Raw genomic sequence first — 21485 nt, forward strand, 5'->3', positions numbered from 1 at the left:
GGTGCTTACCCATATTTGCAACACGATGTTCCAGACAGGTGATTACCCTAAAGTCTGGAAGAAAGTCATCTTGAAGCCCCTTCTAAAAAAATCAACATTAAATCCAGCAGAGTTAAAAAGCTACCGACCCATTGCCTCGCTTCCTTATCCCTCTAAGGTATTTGAGAAGGCAATCAATATACAACTCTCTAGCTTCATTGATGACAACAACCTACTAGATGAAACCCAATTTGGGTTTAGAAAGGGTCACGGCACCGAGACCGCCTTGATAAAAGCAACTGAAGAAGTTAGAATTATTCTAGACCAAGGCGGTACAGCAATTTTGATACTCTTAGACCTATTGGCTGCCTTCGACACGGTCGATCATAACATCCTGATCGACCGTGTCGATGCCATGGGCATCCAAGGCAAAGCTAAGACTCTTTTGGCATCTTTTCTATCAGACAGAGAACAGTCTGTGAAAATGGGTAGCTATTATTCGCCTGATTTCACCTTACCTTGTGGAGTTCCTCAGGGCTCCTCGCTAAGTCCGACGCTTTTTAATATCTATGTATCGGACTTAGCGAGGGTGATCAAGTCATTCGGCATAGGAATAACATCATACGCCGATGACACTCAATTAGTCCTGGCTATTCATAGAAATGGAGCTGCAGTGGCCGCTAACTTCCAGGAAGGAATGAGAGCAATTTGCACTTGGATGGACCAGAACTGCTTAAAATTAAACTCCGACAAGACGGAGGTCATGCTCTTTGGTGATCTGACCCCGTCTTGGTCACCAGTCTGGTGGCCAGCAGAGCTGGGAGATCCTCCTCTCCCGGTGCTAAAAGTTAGGAACCTCGGAGTTCTATTCGATAATAAGCTTACTTTTCATAGCCATGCTAATGCAGTGGTTTCAGCGTCCTTTTATACCTTAAGAATGGTAAAAAAGCTTCTCCCTTTTCCTCCTCCAAACTCAGGTAAAACCCTAATGTCTACACTAGTCCTTTCAAAGATTGATTATTGTAACGGACTATGGCTGAATGCACAGGAACAAGTCATGAATAAATTACAACTAGTGCAAAACGCTGCGGCAAGAATTTTAACCGGTACACCCAAATTCTCATCCATATCTCCCATCATTCGCCAACTTCATTGGCTGCCTGTGAGAAGCCGTACAAAGTTCAAGGCCTTGTGCATCATTTATAAAACATTGAACAATACCGGACTGGACTTTTTAAAAAAATCCATCACTCCCTATAAACCCAATCGTTCCTTACGCTCTGCGGCATCCCAGCTACTTCATATTCCACGCACTAAGAAAGCAACATGGGGCGATAAACGCTTCACAATTGCTGCTTCTAAATTGTGGAATGAGCTCCCCCTTAATATTAGATCAAGCTCTTCCCTACTTATATTTCGGAAGCACATTAAAACGTGGCTTTTCAACCAGTAAGTTCTGTAGGAGCTCTCTGCAATCTCAACCACCTCTAGCGCCGAGACACCGGAAGGTATTTGTGCGCTCTAGAAATTTTATAAATAAATAAATTCTCAGGGGGTCCCAAAAGGACCTCCCAAGGGCAAAAAAAATTTTTTACTTGCGGGGTACGCTCACCGTACGGTACGCGTACCGTGCGCGTACCCCGCGATTTTAAAAATCCTTCTGGGACCCCCTGACAAGGGCTAGGGGGTCTCAACCCTGCCCCCTTTTTGGGTTTTCCACTCTTGTTTTGTGCTCTCTTGTGCCTCACTTCTCCTGAGAAACAAGATGGCTGCTCAGGTGGTCCCAGAAGGATAATAACATATATAAACGTTATCCGCTAATAGAATTAGCATTTACAAAACCTTTGAAATTTATTGAAAAAAAATATAGGTTTCACGCCTGATATAGTTAGGAATTAGCATTTAAAAAACCTTGCAAATTCACTTACAAAACCATAGGTTTCAGGCCTTATATAGTTAGGAATTAGCATGTAAAAAACCTTGCAAATTCAATTAAAAAACCATTGGTTTCAGGCCTTATATAGTTAGGAATTAGCATTTTAAAAACCTTGCAAATTCACTTAAAAAACCATAGGTTTCAGGCCTTATATAGTTAGGAATTAGCATTTAAAAAACCATTGAAATTGCTCCTATATAGTTAGTTGTACTAACTATATTTCGCGCACCCGCAATCCACTGCTGATGATGTCACATATTACATCATTCATGACATGGTCAGTGACATCACTGATGACATCACTGATGACATCTCAAATGACATCACTGATGACATCACTGATGATATCATTCATGTGATAATACAATGCACCTCCTCACACTCTAATGTAACCTTTGATACACCCAGTGTTAAATACAGACTACCATTCTTGAAACCATTGACACACCAATACCAGTTACTACATACGCACTCATTGATTCCTAGGTCTACACACACATTGACTCATTCACCCATAGAATCACTCATACATACAGTCACTCATCAATACAACACTATCATATGCACTCATACACCTATACAGACACTCACACACTGCCACTCACCCATGGAGTTACTCACACACCTAGTCAGTCATGCAAAGAATCAATCACACTTCCATTTCCTCAACTATACAGTTATACACACAACACCTTACTTATTCAAACATATACTAACACATACTTACTCTCTTATACAATCACTGATACAAGTACACAATGATCCATACAGCCACTCGCACATTTACTGGCCCTCATGTATAGTCATTTATATATGCCAACTCTCACATGCACTGTGTTTTACATATGTACTTACTTGGACATGTAGCACTGAGATATCCATTCACTCACCAACACACCCATGCACAGAGTCAACCGCTCATATAGCTGTTTCCACATGCACTCTTTAACTCATACACCTAGTGAATCAACTGCTCACTATTCTATGCAGAGTCGCACACCTTCCAGCCACACACACTCAGTCTCCCATTCAAATACTTGGGCACCAATCAATGACCCATATAGCCACTCATATAGCTACTGATCAACACATGCAGCAGCTTACACAACAAAAGACATACTGATGCACACATTCAGACAGTTTAGTCACTAACCCATGCATTTAGTAAGACACATTTAATCACTCACTCATACAGTCAGTCACACACCGACTAAATCCTTCATCCAGACACTTATACATCCACTCATTCTTCAATATGTAAAACATATTTAAACTTTACGGAAACACACATTCACTGGATGATGTCATCAGTGATGTCAAATGAGATGTCATCAGTGATGTCATTTGAGATGTCATCAGTGATGTCATCAGTGATGTCACTGACCATGTCATGAATGATGTAATATGTGACATCATCAGCAGTGGATTGCGGGTGCGCAAAATATACTTAGTACAACTAACTATATAGGAGCAATTTCAATGGTTTTTTTAAATGCTAATTCCTAACTATATAAGGCCTGAAACCTATGGTTTTTAAGTGAATTTGCAAGGTTTTTAAAATGCTAATTCCTAACTATATAAGGCCTGAAACCTATGTTTTTTTAAGTGAATATATATATATATTTTCCACTGAAAAAAACTGCGTTTCAGGCAGGTTATAGTTAGAAATTAGCATTTAAAAAACCTTAGAAATTCACTGAAAAGAAAACCATAGGTTTCAGGGGCGTTGGAGTTAGTTGGACATTTCACTCGTAAAAACACATAGAAATTCCCCTGTTAGTTCAGCTAACTATAACTCGTGCGCCCGCCATGCACTGCTGATAACGTCAAATATTACATCACTCATGACATGTTCAGTGACATCACTGATAACATCTCAGATGACATCACTGATGACATCATTCAGTGAATGTGTGTTTTTTTTATTTTTATTAAATGGGTTTTATATATGTATATCTCAAGGTCGATGGAAGAATAAATGGGTATATAAGTGTCTAAATGGATGATCTTTTTGTAAAATTGATTGTATAACTGACTGATTAAGTGTATCTTAGTGAATACATGGGTTAGTGAGTAATGTTTAAATATGTAAATATATGTATCAGTCTCTCACTTTGTGTATAAGTGGCTGCATGGGTTGGTGAGTAGCTACATGAGTGTCTATTTGGGTTATTAGTTGGTTTTTTTAGTATCAGTATGAGTGTCTGAGTGCCTGCATGTCCCTACCATGCTGAGAACGTTTCAGTCCCAACAGCCTCTCTCTCCACATTGGAGGCTCCACCTCCAGGGCTCCAAAAATCAACTCCCACATTGTCGAACCGAACTATTTAGAGGGACTACTTGCCTTTTCTGGCAGTTCAAAATCCTCTCACTTCAGGGAAGACAAACTGACTTTTGACCTTTGTCTCTGAAAGCAGAGCAAATGTGACAAGGTAAGATTTAATGGCATCTTTATTACTCACAAAGTGAAAGAGCAATAAAAATGCCATTAAAGCATGTTATCTTGTCACATTTGCTGGCTTTCAGAGACAGAGGTCAAAAGTCAGGTTATCTTATTACATTTATTTTTCTTTCTTTGAAATAAGTTAGAGGATTTTGTAAAATTAACTGTGTGGCAATTGAACTGTGCAAAGCATGTTAAATAAAAGGCTGCAAGATGTCAGGCTTGTTTCTAACACAACACTGAAATAGCTAAGCAAACTATTCAAACATATTTCACTAGTAATGAGGACCCATTTTTGTAATTCTAGGGTGACAAAAATATTTGTACAGGATCAAAACAAATTATAACTCTTTACTTGGTAACGTGCAAATTGTAATTATTTTTGCAGAAACCCAAATTCCCAAAATTTTTTATGCACTATTATCAGTAAAATGTCATGTTAGTGGGAAGGTTTTGTGGCCATTTCAATGGAAAATATGCTACTTGTAAATGACAATGCACTATCACATCATGCTTTGGTAATGTATTTATGAAAAATGAGTTTTTAAACATGAACTTGGAATTATTGCTGCTCCTGCCCAAATGACAATGCTATTATTGAACTAAGAAGCAAGCCAGGAATCATGTGTACCCTATATATGGGCTTGATTCTGGTTATACATGGAGCAAACATTTAGTCTAATAAATAGGTTTTTTTGTACAGCAGAAATAGTGAACTTGCATATTGGAAGGTTCTCTCCTATTTGATAATAAAGAAAAAGGCAGCTCACAAGACAAAATATTTGCCCAGGATCACACAATTTGAGACCAGTTCACTGGTCAAGTACATTAGTTAGGTTGAGTAGATTATTAACCCTTTCGATGCGGATGACGAGCTCAGCTCGTCATCACCCACGGGTGGCGTGTGCTGATGACGAGCTGAGCTGTATCGCGGAAAAGGGAAAACAGCCGCACAGCGCAAAAATCGCCGCAGCATCGATGCGGTTAAAGTTACTAGACCTGCAGGTCTAGTAACATTTTTATGATGATTTTTTTAGCCCTGTCCTCTCTTCTTGAATTCCACTTGAAGCTGAAGACCTTGCTTTCAAAGAACTAACCTAGTATAGGCAGGGCTAGACACACATGCTTGCTCAGCAGCAGGATAACCTTGCAGGTTATAGAGCTCAGTAGAAATACACATAATATAAAAGGCCAAAATCTACCTCAGGAAAGCTCTAGGGATGTGGTATTTATCCCTCCTGGTAATTGCTAGCTGTAGTAAACTCGGCATCTTATAATTCTGACTCCTACACAGACTTACACAGGGATCACAAATAGTGATGCACTCATAATCTAGGCCAAAGAAGCCTAAATAAAAAACACCCAAAATAAAAGATGCCAAAAAAAGTTGTCAAGCATGAGCCTCCAAGCTGACGAGCTTTTGGAGACGCACCTGCGCGCCAGAAAAGGCAACGAGGCCTGTGACGGTTACTTGGCGGCCTTCTCATCCACCCCAAAAACATTCTCTACTGATGAGGGAAACTATCCCGAAACCCGGGCCATGCCTCGGGTCTACAGATCTTGGGAACAATAAGTACTTACTTACACCAACCTTGGTGTACCACTTATGAACTTTGTGTCAACTCTTCATACTTCACGCACTACGAATACCAGAGTGCATAGGGGCGATCCGGAGGAGGGGCTAGCGGTGTGCGATCCATCATGGTTTTCAAAACCCTTTCATTACATACATAGACAAAAATTGATTAACACCTATTGCTAAGGAATTGTGAAGCCCTCCACTAAGCTAAAATACTACTTACTTCATTCATAACCACCAATCACGTCACACACGCTGCACTTTTGGCAACTTCTTCTCCCACTGCCTCAAAGACGGAGAGCCACACCCTTCAACCAACCTAAAATAAGACTGCGGACTAGTCACAGGACAAAGACGATAAGACCACATCTCCCTCCCAGATGTCAACTACACTGGCGCCCTGTATGACCAACAAACCAGCAGCCATTCAAAAAACAAGTACAAGGACCAGTGAAAGCTGTCAAGGTGACCGCTTACAGAGCTCTCAAGCTTCCCAAGTAAATTCTTGAGCAGCTCAGCCAGTCTGGGTTTTGTTGTTTGCATTCTGGGACTTGTAGTCCATGTATCCCATTATAAATTCACCAATACAAGTTTCAGAATACAATGAGAAAACCTAGACGGGCTGAGCTACTCGTGCAAGAACGTAGAAAACTTGAGAGCTCTGCCTCTTAAAGGGGTAGCTTAGTTGGATGCCTTAATGTGGAACCTGCCCTACCCAATGATTCCAGCCTCACAACTATGCCTAAACACCAGCTCTCCTTTAGTGGGGACTGGCATACATAATCACTCCTGTATATCTGAAACTTAAAGCCTACATTCCAACACTGACCTCTGGAAGATACATAGAACTCGCAATATAGCTAGTTAGGCTATTTTTGTACTGTTTTCTTACAATTGTAGTTCTGCTTTTGTAGTTCTACTTTTATAGCAGATAACGCAAAACCACAAGTACCAGAATGACAAGGAAAATTACTACTGGATGAACTACTAATATCTGACATGGGGAAACTTTTAAACAGACGTGGGCTAATAGTCCGATTTCCTGGTTTGCAGACAGCTAGAAAGATAAATTATACATATCCTGATGATTTGAGCAGGGGAGTGGTTGGCAAGAAGCAGACAGTCTTGCAACAGACCAAAGCAGGCTATCCCAAGCGCAAGGCAGCAAATCAGAATGACCGAAGCAACTAGTAATCTAACTGGCTGCCATTTAACCAATCACAATTTTGCCACCTGTGTTCGGGCTTTTCTAACTGGTTGTCATGTAATTATTCATAAAGACTGGAGTTCCCTAAATCTTTCTGGAAAAAACACTGTGAACCATGAAAGCATGTGGTACCAATGTGCATTTTGCTTTCAAATTCAACTGTACATAATGTGCGAAAGTCGTTTTAATTAAGTACTTTGTTTAGCAGGGAAGAAACTACTGTTTTCTATTCATTCAACATTTCTGACAAAAAGAAAACCCTACTCTTATCAGATAATATTAAAATTACTAAAAACCCACCTGGTCTCCTAAGCCCTAACTTCCACTCCCTGTATTTAACATGCTAAGACGAGTCTAGTCTGAGTAACATTAAATTGTGTAACCGCAACATTTGTTAATTAGAGCGCTTAGAGGCGACATACTGTAGAAGGAGTGACTACATACAAAATAGGGTACCCCCGTGTGTGACATAAACAACTACTGTAAGTGAGAGGACTCCAGGGTAAAACTCCATTCACTTGACAGCTGCCCCTCACCTTGCAGCTGGGCAGAGAGCGTCTCCTGCTGCTGCTTGAACTTGAGGGACAGGTTCTCGGAGCTGTGCACTTTCTCCTGTAAGTGCTTGTACAGGTAGAGCACGGACCCCAGGCACATCAAGGCCAGCAAGCAGAAGCCTGCCTGCAGAATCCCCTTCTGCCTGCGACATCCACAGGCCCCGAGTCCCATGGCCGGAGAGCTTGGTTCCTCGTCAGCGAGGGCCGGGCCCTCGGACTCCCGTTATCATCTTGACAGTAATGTCCGACTAACAGTCTCACGAGCCATGCACGGGCCGATGTAGCCCGTCTCAGCCTCGCGGATTATGACGTTATTGTGACTTCACAGCGTCACGCTGTTACGTCAAAGCGCTTTGCGTCCCATACGAGTATCAACACTGGATGTCTATGTATGTCCGCACCCTGAGCAGTACAGCTTTGTCATCCGTGAGTACGTCACTGCACGTGCTGGGAGCCTTTCCTGGGCACGCCTGGCCCTGCAGAGCCCCTTCCGCTGCTCCTCGGAGGGATGCTCCTCGAGACCTTGAATGGATGGATGTGATCAAAGACTCCCAGGCCAATTATCCTGCAGGAAGCGCGTGGCCTTCAACGTAAAGCGCATCACTTTTTCCGTGCAAGTAGGCACGTTTTCACAACGCTGCACTATAAGCGTCCGGAGGGACCAGACACCAGTGGGGCAGTCGCCGGTGTTAACCCCAGTCTGCACCAGAGCTGACATCAGGACACCTCCTGGTACCGGGAACATACAAATCACGAGGTCCCGAGCCACGTGGAATCCAAACAAATAGGAATAAACAAAGTTTTAGGGCTTCCCATCGCTAACACAATCCAAACCGCTCTCTATGTGCGCAGGTGCTAACGCGTCTCCCTCTCGCTTTAATGCAAAGCCCTTGAAAGCGTCAGGACCTGGGATTCAATTTTAATTCATCCCTGTGTAGACCGCTGGAAGGCGAGTGTTTGATGGCAAAATTGTTGTCGCAGAACGAAGGCTCCCTGGTCCCCCAAAGGGATGTGGTGGCTCTTAGTATCCTCCTCCCACAACTTGCATCCCTTCAAAGAGGAAGCAGCAGAAGCCTCAGGGTGACGGGCAAGGCGGTTGGCCACTTGGAGAGCTCAAGTTAGTCCCGCCCCTACAGAGGGGCGGGGCAGCGAGGGGAAATGATTAGGAGGAGAAATGGAAAGCAGGTCCGTTAATGTAGAAGAGGTCTGAGGGGGCGTGTGGGCCCTCTGAGGTAGTGTACAGGCTTCCTACTAGTGTGAGTGCACTGACTGTGTATGTGTGCTTACAGCAAGCTCACTCAGTGGCAGCAAACAAGAAATTTGTGCGGGTGCAGGGGGCAGTCCGCTCTTCTGATGGGACACATAGAGGCGCGTGAGCCACCGAACGAAAGCTCGAGCCAGATGCGTAGCTCTTTCACAGCTCGGGGTCCTCCTTGACCCGCGAGCCCAAACCGAGCCAATCTTTCATGTGCCTTCTACAAGGGTTGCCACGTTTCCCGAGAAATGGCAATTGGTTGACGTTTTAAGAATCTGCGAAGGTCTGTACATGAGAATAGGTAGACCCTTTTATATAAAATCGTCAGCATTTCATTTTTAACATTTTTTTTCTACCTTTTTAATCTAATTATCATCAGTGATCGCGAAGGCAGACGTAGTCTCGTCTTATTTCATGTATGTCGTGTATTTTTTATAGCGCAGGGCTCAGCAGGGAGGATAGCCTGGTGCAGCAGCAGGAGCTGTATGGTCTGGTTCAGGGGGAGGTGAAGAACCAGGCGTTCCGTTTCTTGTGGAATTCAAGAACTGAGGAGGCGGTTCTGATGTTCAGGGGCAGACTGTTCCAGGCTTTAGGGGTGAGGTAGGAGAAAGCATAGCCGCTGGATCGGGTTCTGTGTATACAGCAGTGGTGGCTGCCAGCTATGGGGTGGGGTGGATGCGGGCAAACGCCGCTACAAAAACAGTTGCCCTGCTGTTATTTGTTGAAAGACAACTGTTCTGGAACAGTTATTTCCAGTAGGGGATGCCTCCGCAGACATGGAAAGGAGGGAGTGTCCTGTGCTTTGAAACCAGGAGAGGGAGAGAAAGGAGGAAGAAGAAACAGGCCTTCTCACATAATCATAGTCAAATAAACAAAATACGTTTAAAGAAAAAGAAGTCACTTACCTGGCTTGCTCCCGATCTTCTCCACTCCAGCATGGGCCCAGCCAGAGGCGCATCTAGAGCCAGATTTGGGGGAGGGGTGATTCTTTCAGCAACACGCAGAGTGGAGATGAAGCCCTTTGAGCCAAATGGACGTTGCATGCCTGGGCCCAGCAAACTCCCTTAACCAATCCTGGTGCTTATCTCGCAGCATGAGAGAAGCACCAGGATTGGATGGAGTGGGCTGGCTGGACGCTCCATCGGGCCCTGTAGGCCTGTGCTTGGTCTCCACACAGCTGTCTCAGACAGATGGGTGGAGAGCTTCAAAGTGGGCATGTCACTTTGGCTGGCACAAGACAGCCAGCCAAAGACATTTGCACGTTGGAGCATCCAGCCAGCCATTGCTCCTGTCGCAGCAGAGGACACGCCCGTATACCTCTCCTGGTAGGTTGGCTGCTGGCTGCACGTCCGAAAAATGAAATGGCAATTACATTTTTTTATTGCCATTTCATTTTTCCTGCGAGGATCACAGCGGGAGGGGGGGGGGGGCAATGCTCCTCCGCCCAAGTGAAGAAACCACCACTGGTATACAGGGTGTGTGTGCAAGTAGGATTTAGTCTGAGCTGAGATGTCTAGTAGGTTTATGGACGTTTATGCAGTAGTTAAGGTATTTGGCACCAATGCTGTGTAAGGTTTTTTATGTGTGTGTGTGAGATAAGTTTGAAGAGTACTCGTTTGTGAAATGGGAGTCAGTGGAGCTCTTTGAGGTGTGGGGTATTGTGAGTGCAAAGGGGGAGGTTGAGAGGGAGCCGGACCGCTGAGTTTTGTGTTGTCTGAAGTCTTCTTGTAAGTTAAGAATTAATTCCATCATAGAGTGTTTTGCCGTAGTCCAGCTTTCCGGGGATTAGTGCTTCAGTGTAGGTTCTGCAAGTTTTTTGGGGGGAGGGCGTTTGAAGATCTTTTTTAAGTATCTTGAGTGTGTGGAGGCAGGTAATGGAGACTGCGTACAATTGGCCGGTCATGGTTTACTGTTTAATGTACTGGTCAGATGAAAAAATGCCCACGTTAGGTGATTTTCCTAATGTGCGTACAGGCCGAAACCATAAAAAACTGGTCATGGGTAAGAAAAATGGACAGATGGCATCCCCACTTCTGTCTAGCTCTTCATGCTCCAATAAGTAAAGGCAAACCTTTAATGTAAAACGTGTGAGTGAAATCAGTGCACTTACAGTGGCTGAAGTGTGCATTGTGAACCCAGAAAATCTGGGATCAATCCCATCTTCACCAAATTGTGTAATCTTAGGCAAATATTTTATTTCACAAAGCCTCCTTTTTTCATTATCACATATGACAGCACCTTCAAATATGTGAGTGCAAGATGTTTTCTGTACAAAAACCCTTTGTGTTTGATTTCGTACACTGCTGCTCCATCTACAATTGAAATCTAGGCCACATATTGGGTGCACATAACAATAGTGATGTTGCTGTCGGGGAAGAACGTTTCTAAGTTCATGCTGAATAACTATTACTTTTAATAAATGCCTTTCAATGGAGATGTATAAGCCAATGAAAAAAAAATAGAATAAATATTCTGATGTACAAAGGTGAAATACTTCCACTGGTTAAATGCACTTTTTTTGTGGAAACTTAATCATATTTTTATATGGTGATGCCTAATTTACAAGGCAAATGTTTTCTTAACACGGTTTAAGCAAGACCTTTGGCTTGACTCTGCTCTCCCTGTTATTTTTTGGCTCTGCCACTCCATGTAGTAAACATAATGGTGGTGCAGAGCCAGCGCTTTCACATCTGGGTCACTTTGGAAATACACAGTCAGTGCATATACCACATTCTAATTGGGACATATAGCCTAGAAAAGGTAAGGACAAAGGGTGTAAAGCTGATCTCCACATTTCAAACGGGGGCACAGAAATAGATGCTACTGTAGCCCCACAATAGGGCATGATGAGTACGCAGGGGTTGAAGCCTTCCAGCCGACCCTAGTAATTAAGAAGAGGGGTGGTGAGATTTATGTTAGATATTGAGACCTGGGTAGGAGGAGGCTCATAGACATTGCACCACCCAAATGCAAGGAGGAGCAGAAATGGCGGTACTGGCCCTGTGACTCAGATAACATTACATGTTCACCACCGGATCCCAACTTCAGCCTCTTTGCAGATGAGAGGCTATGAAAGTACTGAAAATAAACAAGTGCAGTGCCCAGGGTACCACAGTGAAGCATGCATTTGACCACAGTGCCAATGAGACGACTGCGTGTTTCTGGTTTATTATTTGTAATCAAGTCTCCTCTGCGAATGATAGCAGCTGTGTTAAGTCCGTTTTTAGGACATGTGTGACTCAAGGTGAACAGTCAGATGAGTAAGCATTCCACTGCACACCACCCACAAACAGTAAGCCATGACTGTTTAACCTAGACTCGCCATGAAAAGAAAAGTCAAAAGTAGAAGTACTTGGCAAGTGAGAGAAGTTGCAGTACAACTCAATTCCTGTGACCCTTAAGGACAATGGCAACTGTTGTCACTTAGATTCCAGCTAGCATGCTTTTTCGCTATGATAAATTGTATATTGTTTTGTTAATTGTTATGGTTTTAAATAACTGACAACAATATAATTTATTGTTTTAGACGAAGATATGACTTGTAAAATTCACAAACACATATAGCATAGGTTACTTTAGTACGCTTTGGAGTCAGGCCCGGTTCTAGCGGGTGGGCCGGGTGGGCCAGGCCCACCCAAATATAAGCCTGGCCCACCCAAACAGTAGCCTTGGCCCTCAGTAGTGAGGGCTGAAGGCAGGCGCGCAACGTGCAAGTCGTGTGTGTCAGCCCGGGCCGAGACAGCTTTCCCGGGCGCACACACACAGACATCGCAGCCCTGCACCCGAGTACTTCACAGGTCTTTGAAGACCATTAACATGTTAACGAGGCTTTGTTTACTTTTTTCACCCCTTCATCTCGGCATGGGAAAGGTGATGAATCCTTTCTTTGACATTGGTAACCTTTGGTAACCTTTGCCTACTGTTCTGCTGCGTTCTTTTTCTACGCAGCTCAGGCGAAAAGAAATTTGTTCATTCTTAGTCACCTTTCCTAACCCCTGCAGTGGCTTATCACATCAGGCTGTGACACAAAGTTTGACTAATGGAGTTGGTAAGAGAATGTGTTGCTACATTTTTTTCTTTTTGAAATCTGCACAGGCCCAGCAGGACACCATGTGTGCTTCATTTAAACGGTTTTTATCTTGATCATGGCTGGTGCAGGACACCAATAACACATTAGAAAATGCCCAGATAACGCTGGTGATTAATGAACATTCTGGAGAGCATTCAATTGTCTGTTAGTAATTTTTAAATGCAGATGAACTGTATTGTATCTGGATAGCTCAGTGGGTTACTGCGATTGTCACAGAGACCCATGTGTTACTTGCAGTTCAGAAGTTACAATCGTATCATAGGACAGTGACCTATGAACTGTCATGTAAGAGCTGCCTACAAACATGAATGGTATAGTTAGTACTTCACATTTTTTGTTTTGTGATATAGTTAGAACTTCCCAAGGCTTTTCATTATTCTAAGGTTGCTAAAATGAATATGTTTGGACAGATATACATTTTTATCAGTAAAGCTGACCCCCATGGAATACTCTTTAAATCCTAAGGTTTTGTTTCCCCAGACCAAACCCTCTTAAAATATCCCACCCACCAGTATGGATGACATGTGATTCATACAACTTGTAATCCTCATTGGTTTATGTGACATTCCCTATAGACTGATTTACATACTTGTATGATTCATTGTCCCTGTATAATGTGTGTGTGATGCAAAATACTGACACACACTACACTGATATGAGTAGCGCTATACAACAAATGAAATACATATGAGAGAGGGGCTACGTAAAGATGAGTGGCACAGTTGGAGGGTGGCAGTGAGGGAATCCGAGGAGGAGGTAGTGGGAGGGGCTATGGAGCGATGAGGGGCACTGTTGGAGGGTAGTAGGAGGGGCTATGGAGCGATAAGGGGCACTGTTGGAGGGTGGCAGTGAGGGAGTCCGAGGAGGAGGTCATGAGGGGGAGTTGCAACGGAGAGATGAGGGGCACTTGTGGAGGGTGGCAGTGACGGAATCCGAGGAAGAGGTCAATAGGGAAGGCCATGGAGGGATGAGGGGCACTGTTGGAGGGTGGCAGTGAGGGCATCAGAGGAAGAGGTCATGGGGTGGAGGGGAGAGATGAGGGGCACTGGTGGAGGGTGGTAGTGAGGGAGTCAGACAATGAGGTCATGAGTGGGAGGGGCTACGGAGGGGCTACAGAGAGATAAGGGGTACTGGTCTCCAAGAAGGCGGTCATGAGGGGGAGGGGCTATGGGGCTATGAGGGGGCACTTGTGGCGTGAGGCAGTGAGGAAATCTGAGGAGGAGGTCAATAGGGGGGTCATGGAGGGATGAGGGGCACTTTCCGAAGGTGGTAGTAAAGGTATTTAAGGAGATAGAGGTTATTGGTGTGGCGCCAAATAAGACTTTTGCATCAGCGATAAAAACGGGCCTGTCGTGGCCTTTCTGTTTTTATTTATTTAATTAGCAGTCAGGTCATAAGGGCTACTGTGGAATATACTTTAAAGAGTGTGCTAATTACATTTACTGCTATATTCAATGTTTTAAGTTTGAAGGTGATTTTTCTAATGTTTTTACCGGGCAAAATGAAAGTGGAGCCCAATGGTGCCTGATATGGGGCTGGGGCCCGAGGTCAGCTGTGACATAATGTGCACTGGAGAGGAGTAGTGGATATTCAAGCCTGTAAGGAAGTGTGTTGCAGAGTCTGGGGTCAGGTGGAGGTAGTAACGAAGAGGGATTCTCCCTGAAGGCTCGCACAGAGGGAGCCCGAGAAGTGTCACTTGCCTGATACTCCCACCTCAGAAACCTCCTCTTCCCATCTAAGGAACGTTACATGGATAAAAACACTTTTTGAGAGATTTGGAAAAGAGTGTGTTTTACTGGGCCTTGCAAGACTAAGAAGAGACAAAGGAGGGCCCTGAAGGAGGCCTGTCCAGAAATATATGCAACAAATCGATCCCGCAGTGGCCCACCCAAAGGCACCCTTGGCCCACCCAAATAAAAATTCCTGGAGCCGGGCCTGTTTGGAGTTGTGTTGTAACTAATCCTCTTTTGTTAGTTCTGTGCGTTTTTGAGACAGATATCCAATGGCAAGGGATAGCTTAAGCTAGATCCAAAGCACTTTGTGAGTTTAAGAATGTGCATGATCGCAGCCTTGGTTGAGATATTATTAGTTTTTTATTTCAAAGTTTTTTATTTGGAGCATTAAGAGATATACAGCTGTATAAATGTTCTTAACAGAATATTGAAATTGAAATTAAACACGTATAGGGTAAGCAAAACAATTGTACACTAAATTAAATAAATTATAAGTTATACAGTAAATTGTACATAGAAGAGTTGCATCTAATTACATACATGACGGTAGGCATACAGAGTCATAGATTGATATTATTACCACATCAGCATGTTGATTAGGAGGGTGGGTGTACGGGACAGTCGTGGGACCATCATGTGATCAAGGTGGCTTGTGCAGGTCAAAGTAGTCATCTAGCGAGGACCAGAGTTTTCTGTGCGGGGGACGCCACGGGGTGGAGGCAAGGGCTATATTGTCGGCTCCTCTTAAGTTGGTGATCCAGTTAAGCCAATGGGGGAAAGAAGCCTTGTTCGTGTTTTTCCAATTACTGAGTATGATTTTAACTGCTGCCGTCAGCAATAGGTCGAGTAGGGCTTTATCATTATCATCGAGTGTGGCGGCTTTGGCAAATCCGAAGACGAGTGTTGAGAATTCCCTTGGCAGGGAGATATGTAGGGCTTTGGAAATGAGATCAAAGATTCTGTCCCAATAGGAGGTGACGCATGGGCATCTGAAAATTAAGTGTGCAAGGTCCCCTCCCTCCCCTTTGCAGTTCCAGCAAGTGTCATCGTCCCTGATTTTATGTAGAAAGAGTCTCCTAGGAGTCCAGAAGGCCTTGTGGAGTAGCCAGAACTTGGTTTGTGAGAGTGTGGGGCTTATTTTGTGGCGAGTGGTGGACTCCCAGGTTCTGGCCCACTCTGCCTCTGAAGTAGGAGTGGTTGAGAAGGAGTCCCAATAGAGCTGGAGTGGTTTGGTTAGGGAGGATGATTGTGGACGAATTAGTTTGTATATTCTAGAGACTTGATGGCCAAGTTTATTCAGCGAAATGAGAAATCCCGGGAGGGAGGGGGTGACGTCCTTCAGGTCCGCTTTCGGTAGCGCTACTTTAATATGTAGAAAGTTATAGAATTCTATGTGATGTAGTTGGAATCTGTTCTGCAGTTTACTGAAGGTGAGTGGTAGTGTCTTTTCGGCAAGTTGGTGGGGGAAGAGTATACCTCTTTCTATCCAAGAAGAGTAGTTTAGGGGTTTCCCTTTGTATGTTAAGGCGGTATTGTGCCAGAGCGACTCCCAGTTTGAATGCCGGAATTGATGTGGTAAGTGTTTGCTGACTTGGAGAAGAGCCATTTTGGTGTTTTTGAAGATAGGGCCCGAGCCTAAGTTGGGACGGAGTTTAATGGTGAGCAGGGGTTGAGACCTAGTAATATGGACCTTTCCACAGTAAGCCACACCAGGGTATACTCCGTCTGTGCGGTTAGCCAGTACGATCCTTGTTTTGCCAAAAAGGCAATTTGATAGAGCCTGAAGTCCGCCAAGTTGACCGCCCCTAAGCTTTTATCTAATCGCAATTTCTTTCTTTAAACTAATTCTGGCTTTCTTGCCCTGCCAGAGAAAGGTAGAGATCAGTTTGTCTAATTTATCATGGAACTCTTTGGAAAGTGTAAGTGGAAGCATTGTGATGAGGTAGTTAACTAAGGGGGATATCATCATTTTTATGGTTTCTATACGGCCCCACCAAGTGATGAACCGGGGAGACCAACCGTCGAGCAGTCGTTTGATTTTGGCAAGGGTCGTGGTCTCATTGTGTTTAAGGGTGCTTAAAAGGTCATCGGTAAATTCTATCCCCAAGTACTTAATCACGTCAGTTTGCCAAGTTAGGCCAGAGTTGCTTAACACTTCTCTAGAGGTGTGGACATTTAGAGGTATGACCTCGGACTTATCCCTATTTAATTTGTAGCCGGAAAGGGAGGAGTATTTGTCAATTGAGGACATAAGCCCAGCGATGGAATTTATAGGGTCTTCAGTTGCAATCAAGATGTCATCAGCATACGCTGCCAACTTTACTCGTGTGTCCCCGAAGGAAACACCTGCTATGTCTTTATTATTTTTGATATCTGTAAGGAGAGGTTCAAGGGCTATGAGGTAAAGTGCTGGGGAGAGTGGACAGCCTTGTCTGGTTCCCTGGTGTAGTCGGAACGGGTTGGATAGGGCACCGTTTATAGCTATCCTGGCAAATGGGGCGGAATATAGGGCCATCACCATCTTGGCAAAGGAGTTGCCAAGGTTGAAGGAGTGCATGCATTGACGGAGGAAGGACCACGAGACCTTGTCAAAGGCCTTTTCCGCGTCCAAGGTTATCGCTACCATTGGTGAGGAAGAGGCCTTTGCTTTCTCTAGGAGGTGGCACAGTAATCTAGTGTTGTCGTTTGACATCCGGTGTTTTAGGAAGCCAACCTGCGCGGGGCTAATCAGTTTATGAAGGACAAAATTTAGTCTGGTCGCTATTATTTTTTGTGTAAATTTTGCAATTGAGGTTTATCAAGGAGATGGGGCGGTAGATTTTGGTGAGGAGAGGGTCTTTCCCTTCTTTGGGTATAACTATGATTGTTGCTTCACTCATCGATGGGGAAATACATCCGTTGGATGCTGTGGAGTTGAAAAGGTGAAGGAGCGGGGGGATAAGTTGGTCTGTGAAGACCTCATAGAATGGCGCCATGAAGCCGTCTGGTCCGGGGGCCTTATTGTTCTTTAGTGTGTTAATTGCTGCCTTGATCTCTGCGCATGTGATCGGGGAACCAAGCTGTGACTTACCTGTTTCTGTTAGTTTAGGGAGGTGAAGTGATTCAAGGTAGTCAGTGCAGGCTGATACATCTAATGGATTGTCGTTTTTATAGAGGTCTTCGTAAAATGATTTGAACGTGTCAAGAATATTAGATTGTTTCGTGTGAATGTTATTTCTAGCATCTTTTATGGATGATATGGTGGATAGTTTCTGCTTGTGTTTAAGATAAGAGGCGAGGAGTTTCCCTGCTTTGTTGCCCTCACACAGTTTTAGGGCTTTGAAACGGTTGATCCACACTCCCGCTCTTTTGCTGGTAATAGTGTTGTATTTGTTCGTTTTTTTGGTTAGAGTGTCTAGCATTTTAGTGTCTAGTGGGTTGGACTTATGTTGTGATTCTAAGGTTCCGATCTGTTCTAAGGTTTCTAGCTCTTTATTTAGTGTCTTGTTCGTCTTGGCTCTGATATTGATGATGACCCCTCGGATTGTGGCTTTCAGAGCGTCCCATAAGGTGTTGGGTGTAGTGTCATGGGTGTCATTTAAGGTTAGGTAATCATCGATGGCGTTTGCTATTAGTAATTTGTTTGCGGGATCGGACGGGGTTTCTTCGTTGAAGCGCCACCTCTTGGGTGGAAGGATCGATTTTGAGCCAGCAAGCTTGGTGCGAATACAGGCGTGGTCAGAAATGAGTTTAGGGGCTATTTCAGTTTCCTCTATCAGGTGGGAGAAGGGGCTTGAGATCAAGATAAAGACGATGCGTGAATAAGATTAGTGAGGGGCAGAGTAAAACGTATAGTCTCTTCTTTCTGCATTTTGGAGGCGCCAAGAGTTTTTAGACAATATCTGTCACACAAGCGAAGGAGGGCTTCATGCGAACGGGAGGGGTGGAAGGTGCATTTGGATTGTCTGTCAAGAATCGGGTCAAGGGGGAGATTGAAGTCGCCTCCTACTATCAGCAGGTCATCTGGAGGGATGGGTTCTAATGAGCGGGAACCTGAGTCCCAGAATCCCGGGTCATCAGCATTTGGGCCGTAAATATTTATCACATGAATGGGGTCGTCCTCCCTTAATAGGTGTGTCACAGATAGCCTTCCTTCTTCATTGCGAGATTGCGAAACTAGTGTCAGATTGGATTTTTTCGCTAGTAATGGGATTACCCCTCCTTTTTTGTGAACTGCTGGCGAGTTTAGTATGTGTGACGCCCAATGAATGTTTAGGAACCGTAGATCCTCTTCAGACAGTTTGGTCTCCTGGAGTAAGATAATGTCCCCCTTTGATTTGGCAAGATATTCAAAAACTTTCCTCCTTTTTACCGGGTGGTTGAGGCCCTTAACATTAAGAGAGATAACTGTAAGGTCATCGGCTAAGGATTTTGTGTTAGGCATCGGAGTAAGTTATTATCGCTAAGTAGAATCGAGGCAATTGAATGATACTGGTGTAGAGTGTTGTGGGTTGGACACATTTGTGTGGGACGGTGTGAAGAGATACAATTCTAAGGACAGGGTGTAAGATACAACATTGAGATAATACTTGTGGATTGAGCGAGAGATGCATGTTGTACCTGAAAGAAGTGAACATAAGCAAAAGGCAATAAAAAACATAAAGAAAAACTGTCATTCTCTGAACTCTTTTAGCTCCATTTTCTCCCCTCCCTGCCAAAACTACCCTCGAGCCCCCCCTCCCTCCCCTCTCCCCAAAATCGTACATAGGGAGTACGACGGCAGTACCTTACTAGGTGGAACAGGAGTAATAAACTACTAGCTATTATAATTCCCTGGCTAACAAAAACAGCATAACATCAATAGACATGAAGCGTGTCTTATCCAAAGAACATCTTGCGGGTGAATAATTGCCCCTGTATATATAGCAATAGGAAGTGGTAGTGGGATGCAAACATGAGCATTTTAAGCTAAGGTATTAATGAGTAACATATTAATGAGTATTATAGTATGAGTATGTTATTGGAGTGCAGCATGAGGCCTGCATGATTATAGATGTTATAGTCTTAGGAATTGTAGAGTATAAACTTTAAGGATAACAAATGACACAACTTGAAGAGCATAAACTCACGATACAGGAGAGTGTTCAGGTGAGATGAAGGGCTTCAGAGTCAAAGCTGACGATTTCAGATCGAGGAGCAAGGTTCTAGAGCCATAACGGGCCCGTGTGAGAACAGGCAAAGGCTTGTTGGTATTGAATACTAGTAGACAAAATGACCATGTATGAGCCGGTGGAGTTCACGTTTTCCTTTTGTTCGAGAGGCCGGTCGATAGATTCATTTCTTGTTCGCGTCGACCTTCGAGTAGATCTGCAAGGGCTCTGGGGTCCGTGAAGAATCTTGGATGGCCGTTCACTACAATTCTGAATTTCGCAGGACCAGCGAAGGAGAATGCAATGCTTTTGGATCTGAGTTTGTCCCGGAGTTCCAGGAAGCCTTTACGGATCGCTACTGTGTCCTTTAAAAAATCCTGTGTAAAGATGATTCTATGACCTTCCCACGTGATGGAATGGTTTTTCCTTGCGAATTGAAGGATCATCTCTACGTGTTGAAATCTGAGCGGTTTGCATATCAACGGTCTGGGTCCTTTGGTGTTTTTGGTAGCGAAGGTGGGGATCCTATGTGCCCTGTCCTGTTCGAGGCCTTGTGGGAATTCTATTTTGCTGATCATAGGTATTCATGATTCAAGGAAGGCCACGCAAGAATCTGCATCTTTTTCGGAGTTCTCTGGAACGCCAAAAATTCTGATGTTCCCTCTTCTGTTCCTATCTTCCAACTCCGCATTGTGGCGTTTGAGTTCGTCCGTGGTGTTATCTAGGCGTTGGATCGTAGAAGCTGATTGTCGTGCTAGGTCCTCCACGTCGCTAATCCGCTCCCAAACCTGTGTTTATTGCATTCATGTTGGCTCTAATCGCTGTGAGTTCTAGTTGCATAGAGTCTGTATTAGGTTTGGTGGATTTTGAAAGTTTGTGGAGGTCTGCAAGTTTTCTGAGAATCATATCCATAGTGGCGGCCATGTCTGATTTGTTTTTAATGGGGGAGTCCGAGATTAGTGGGTCTGATTTCACCTTTTTGGTATTGTTTCTGTCTTCTCTGTTCGCCATCACGATGCGTTGAGGGTTGATTGCACTGGGTAGCAGGGTAGTCCCGTGTAGAGCCGGCAAGAAGACGCTGCAGGATAATGGTGCTGATCTCCCACACAGGTAGGACAGGACCTCTGTTCGTCTGCTGTGCTAGGGGCTTCGTGAGGGTGTCCGGGCACAGAAACTAAAGCGCAGAGTGATTATGGGGGCGCAGAACCTGTGGTCTCTCACATCAAGAGGTGGAACCAGCGGCACATTAGGTGCGGACTGTGGCTCAGATCATGAGGAGACGCTTGGCTATGGGCAGATCCTGGCAAACACGTGTCAGGCAGCGCTGGGCGTGAGAAGTCGCTACTATGCTTGAAACAGCTTGTTGGGAACTCTCTGCAGCAGGAATATCCCTCTAGGAAGACGAATTTGGGCAATTAGTAGGAGATAGAAGCCCATCTCCTGATCATGTAGTGTGTTCTCGGGGGAACCGCCGCCGCCATCTTGGAGTCAGGCACACCATGCCGATTTTTAGCTGATGAATCGGCTATTTAGACTCTTCTCACCGCATGGCAGCCTTCTGGGTCGATTCCAGGTGTCTG

At 44.3% G+C, this 21485-nt stretch overlaps 1 protein-coding gene across 1 annotated transcript in view; it reads right to left on the reverse strand.

Moving 5' to 3' along the window:
• LOC147710760 (uncharacterized) overlaps positions 1–8775 on the reverse strand; it is a 474425-nt gene extending 465650 nt beyond the window's left edge. The window contains exon 1 of the mRNA XM_086921479.1: positions 7681–8775. Coding sequence (XP_086777605.1) covers positions 7681–7870 — 190 coding nt within the window. The 5' untranslated portion in view covers positions 7871–8775. The remainder of the gene's footprint in view (positions 1–7680) is intronic.
• Positions 8776–21485: the final 12710 nt, after the last annotated feature.

The sequence above is a fragment of the Lissotriton vulgaris genome, chromosome 5 (assembly GCF_964263255.1).
Source record: "Lissotriton vulgaris chromosome 5, aLisVul1.2, whole genome shotgun sequence".
In the NCBI taxonomy this organism is placed as follows: Eukaryota; Metazoa; Chordata; class Amphibia; order Caudata; family Salamandridae; genus Lissotriton; species Lissotriton vulgaris.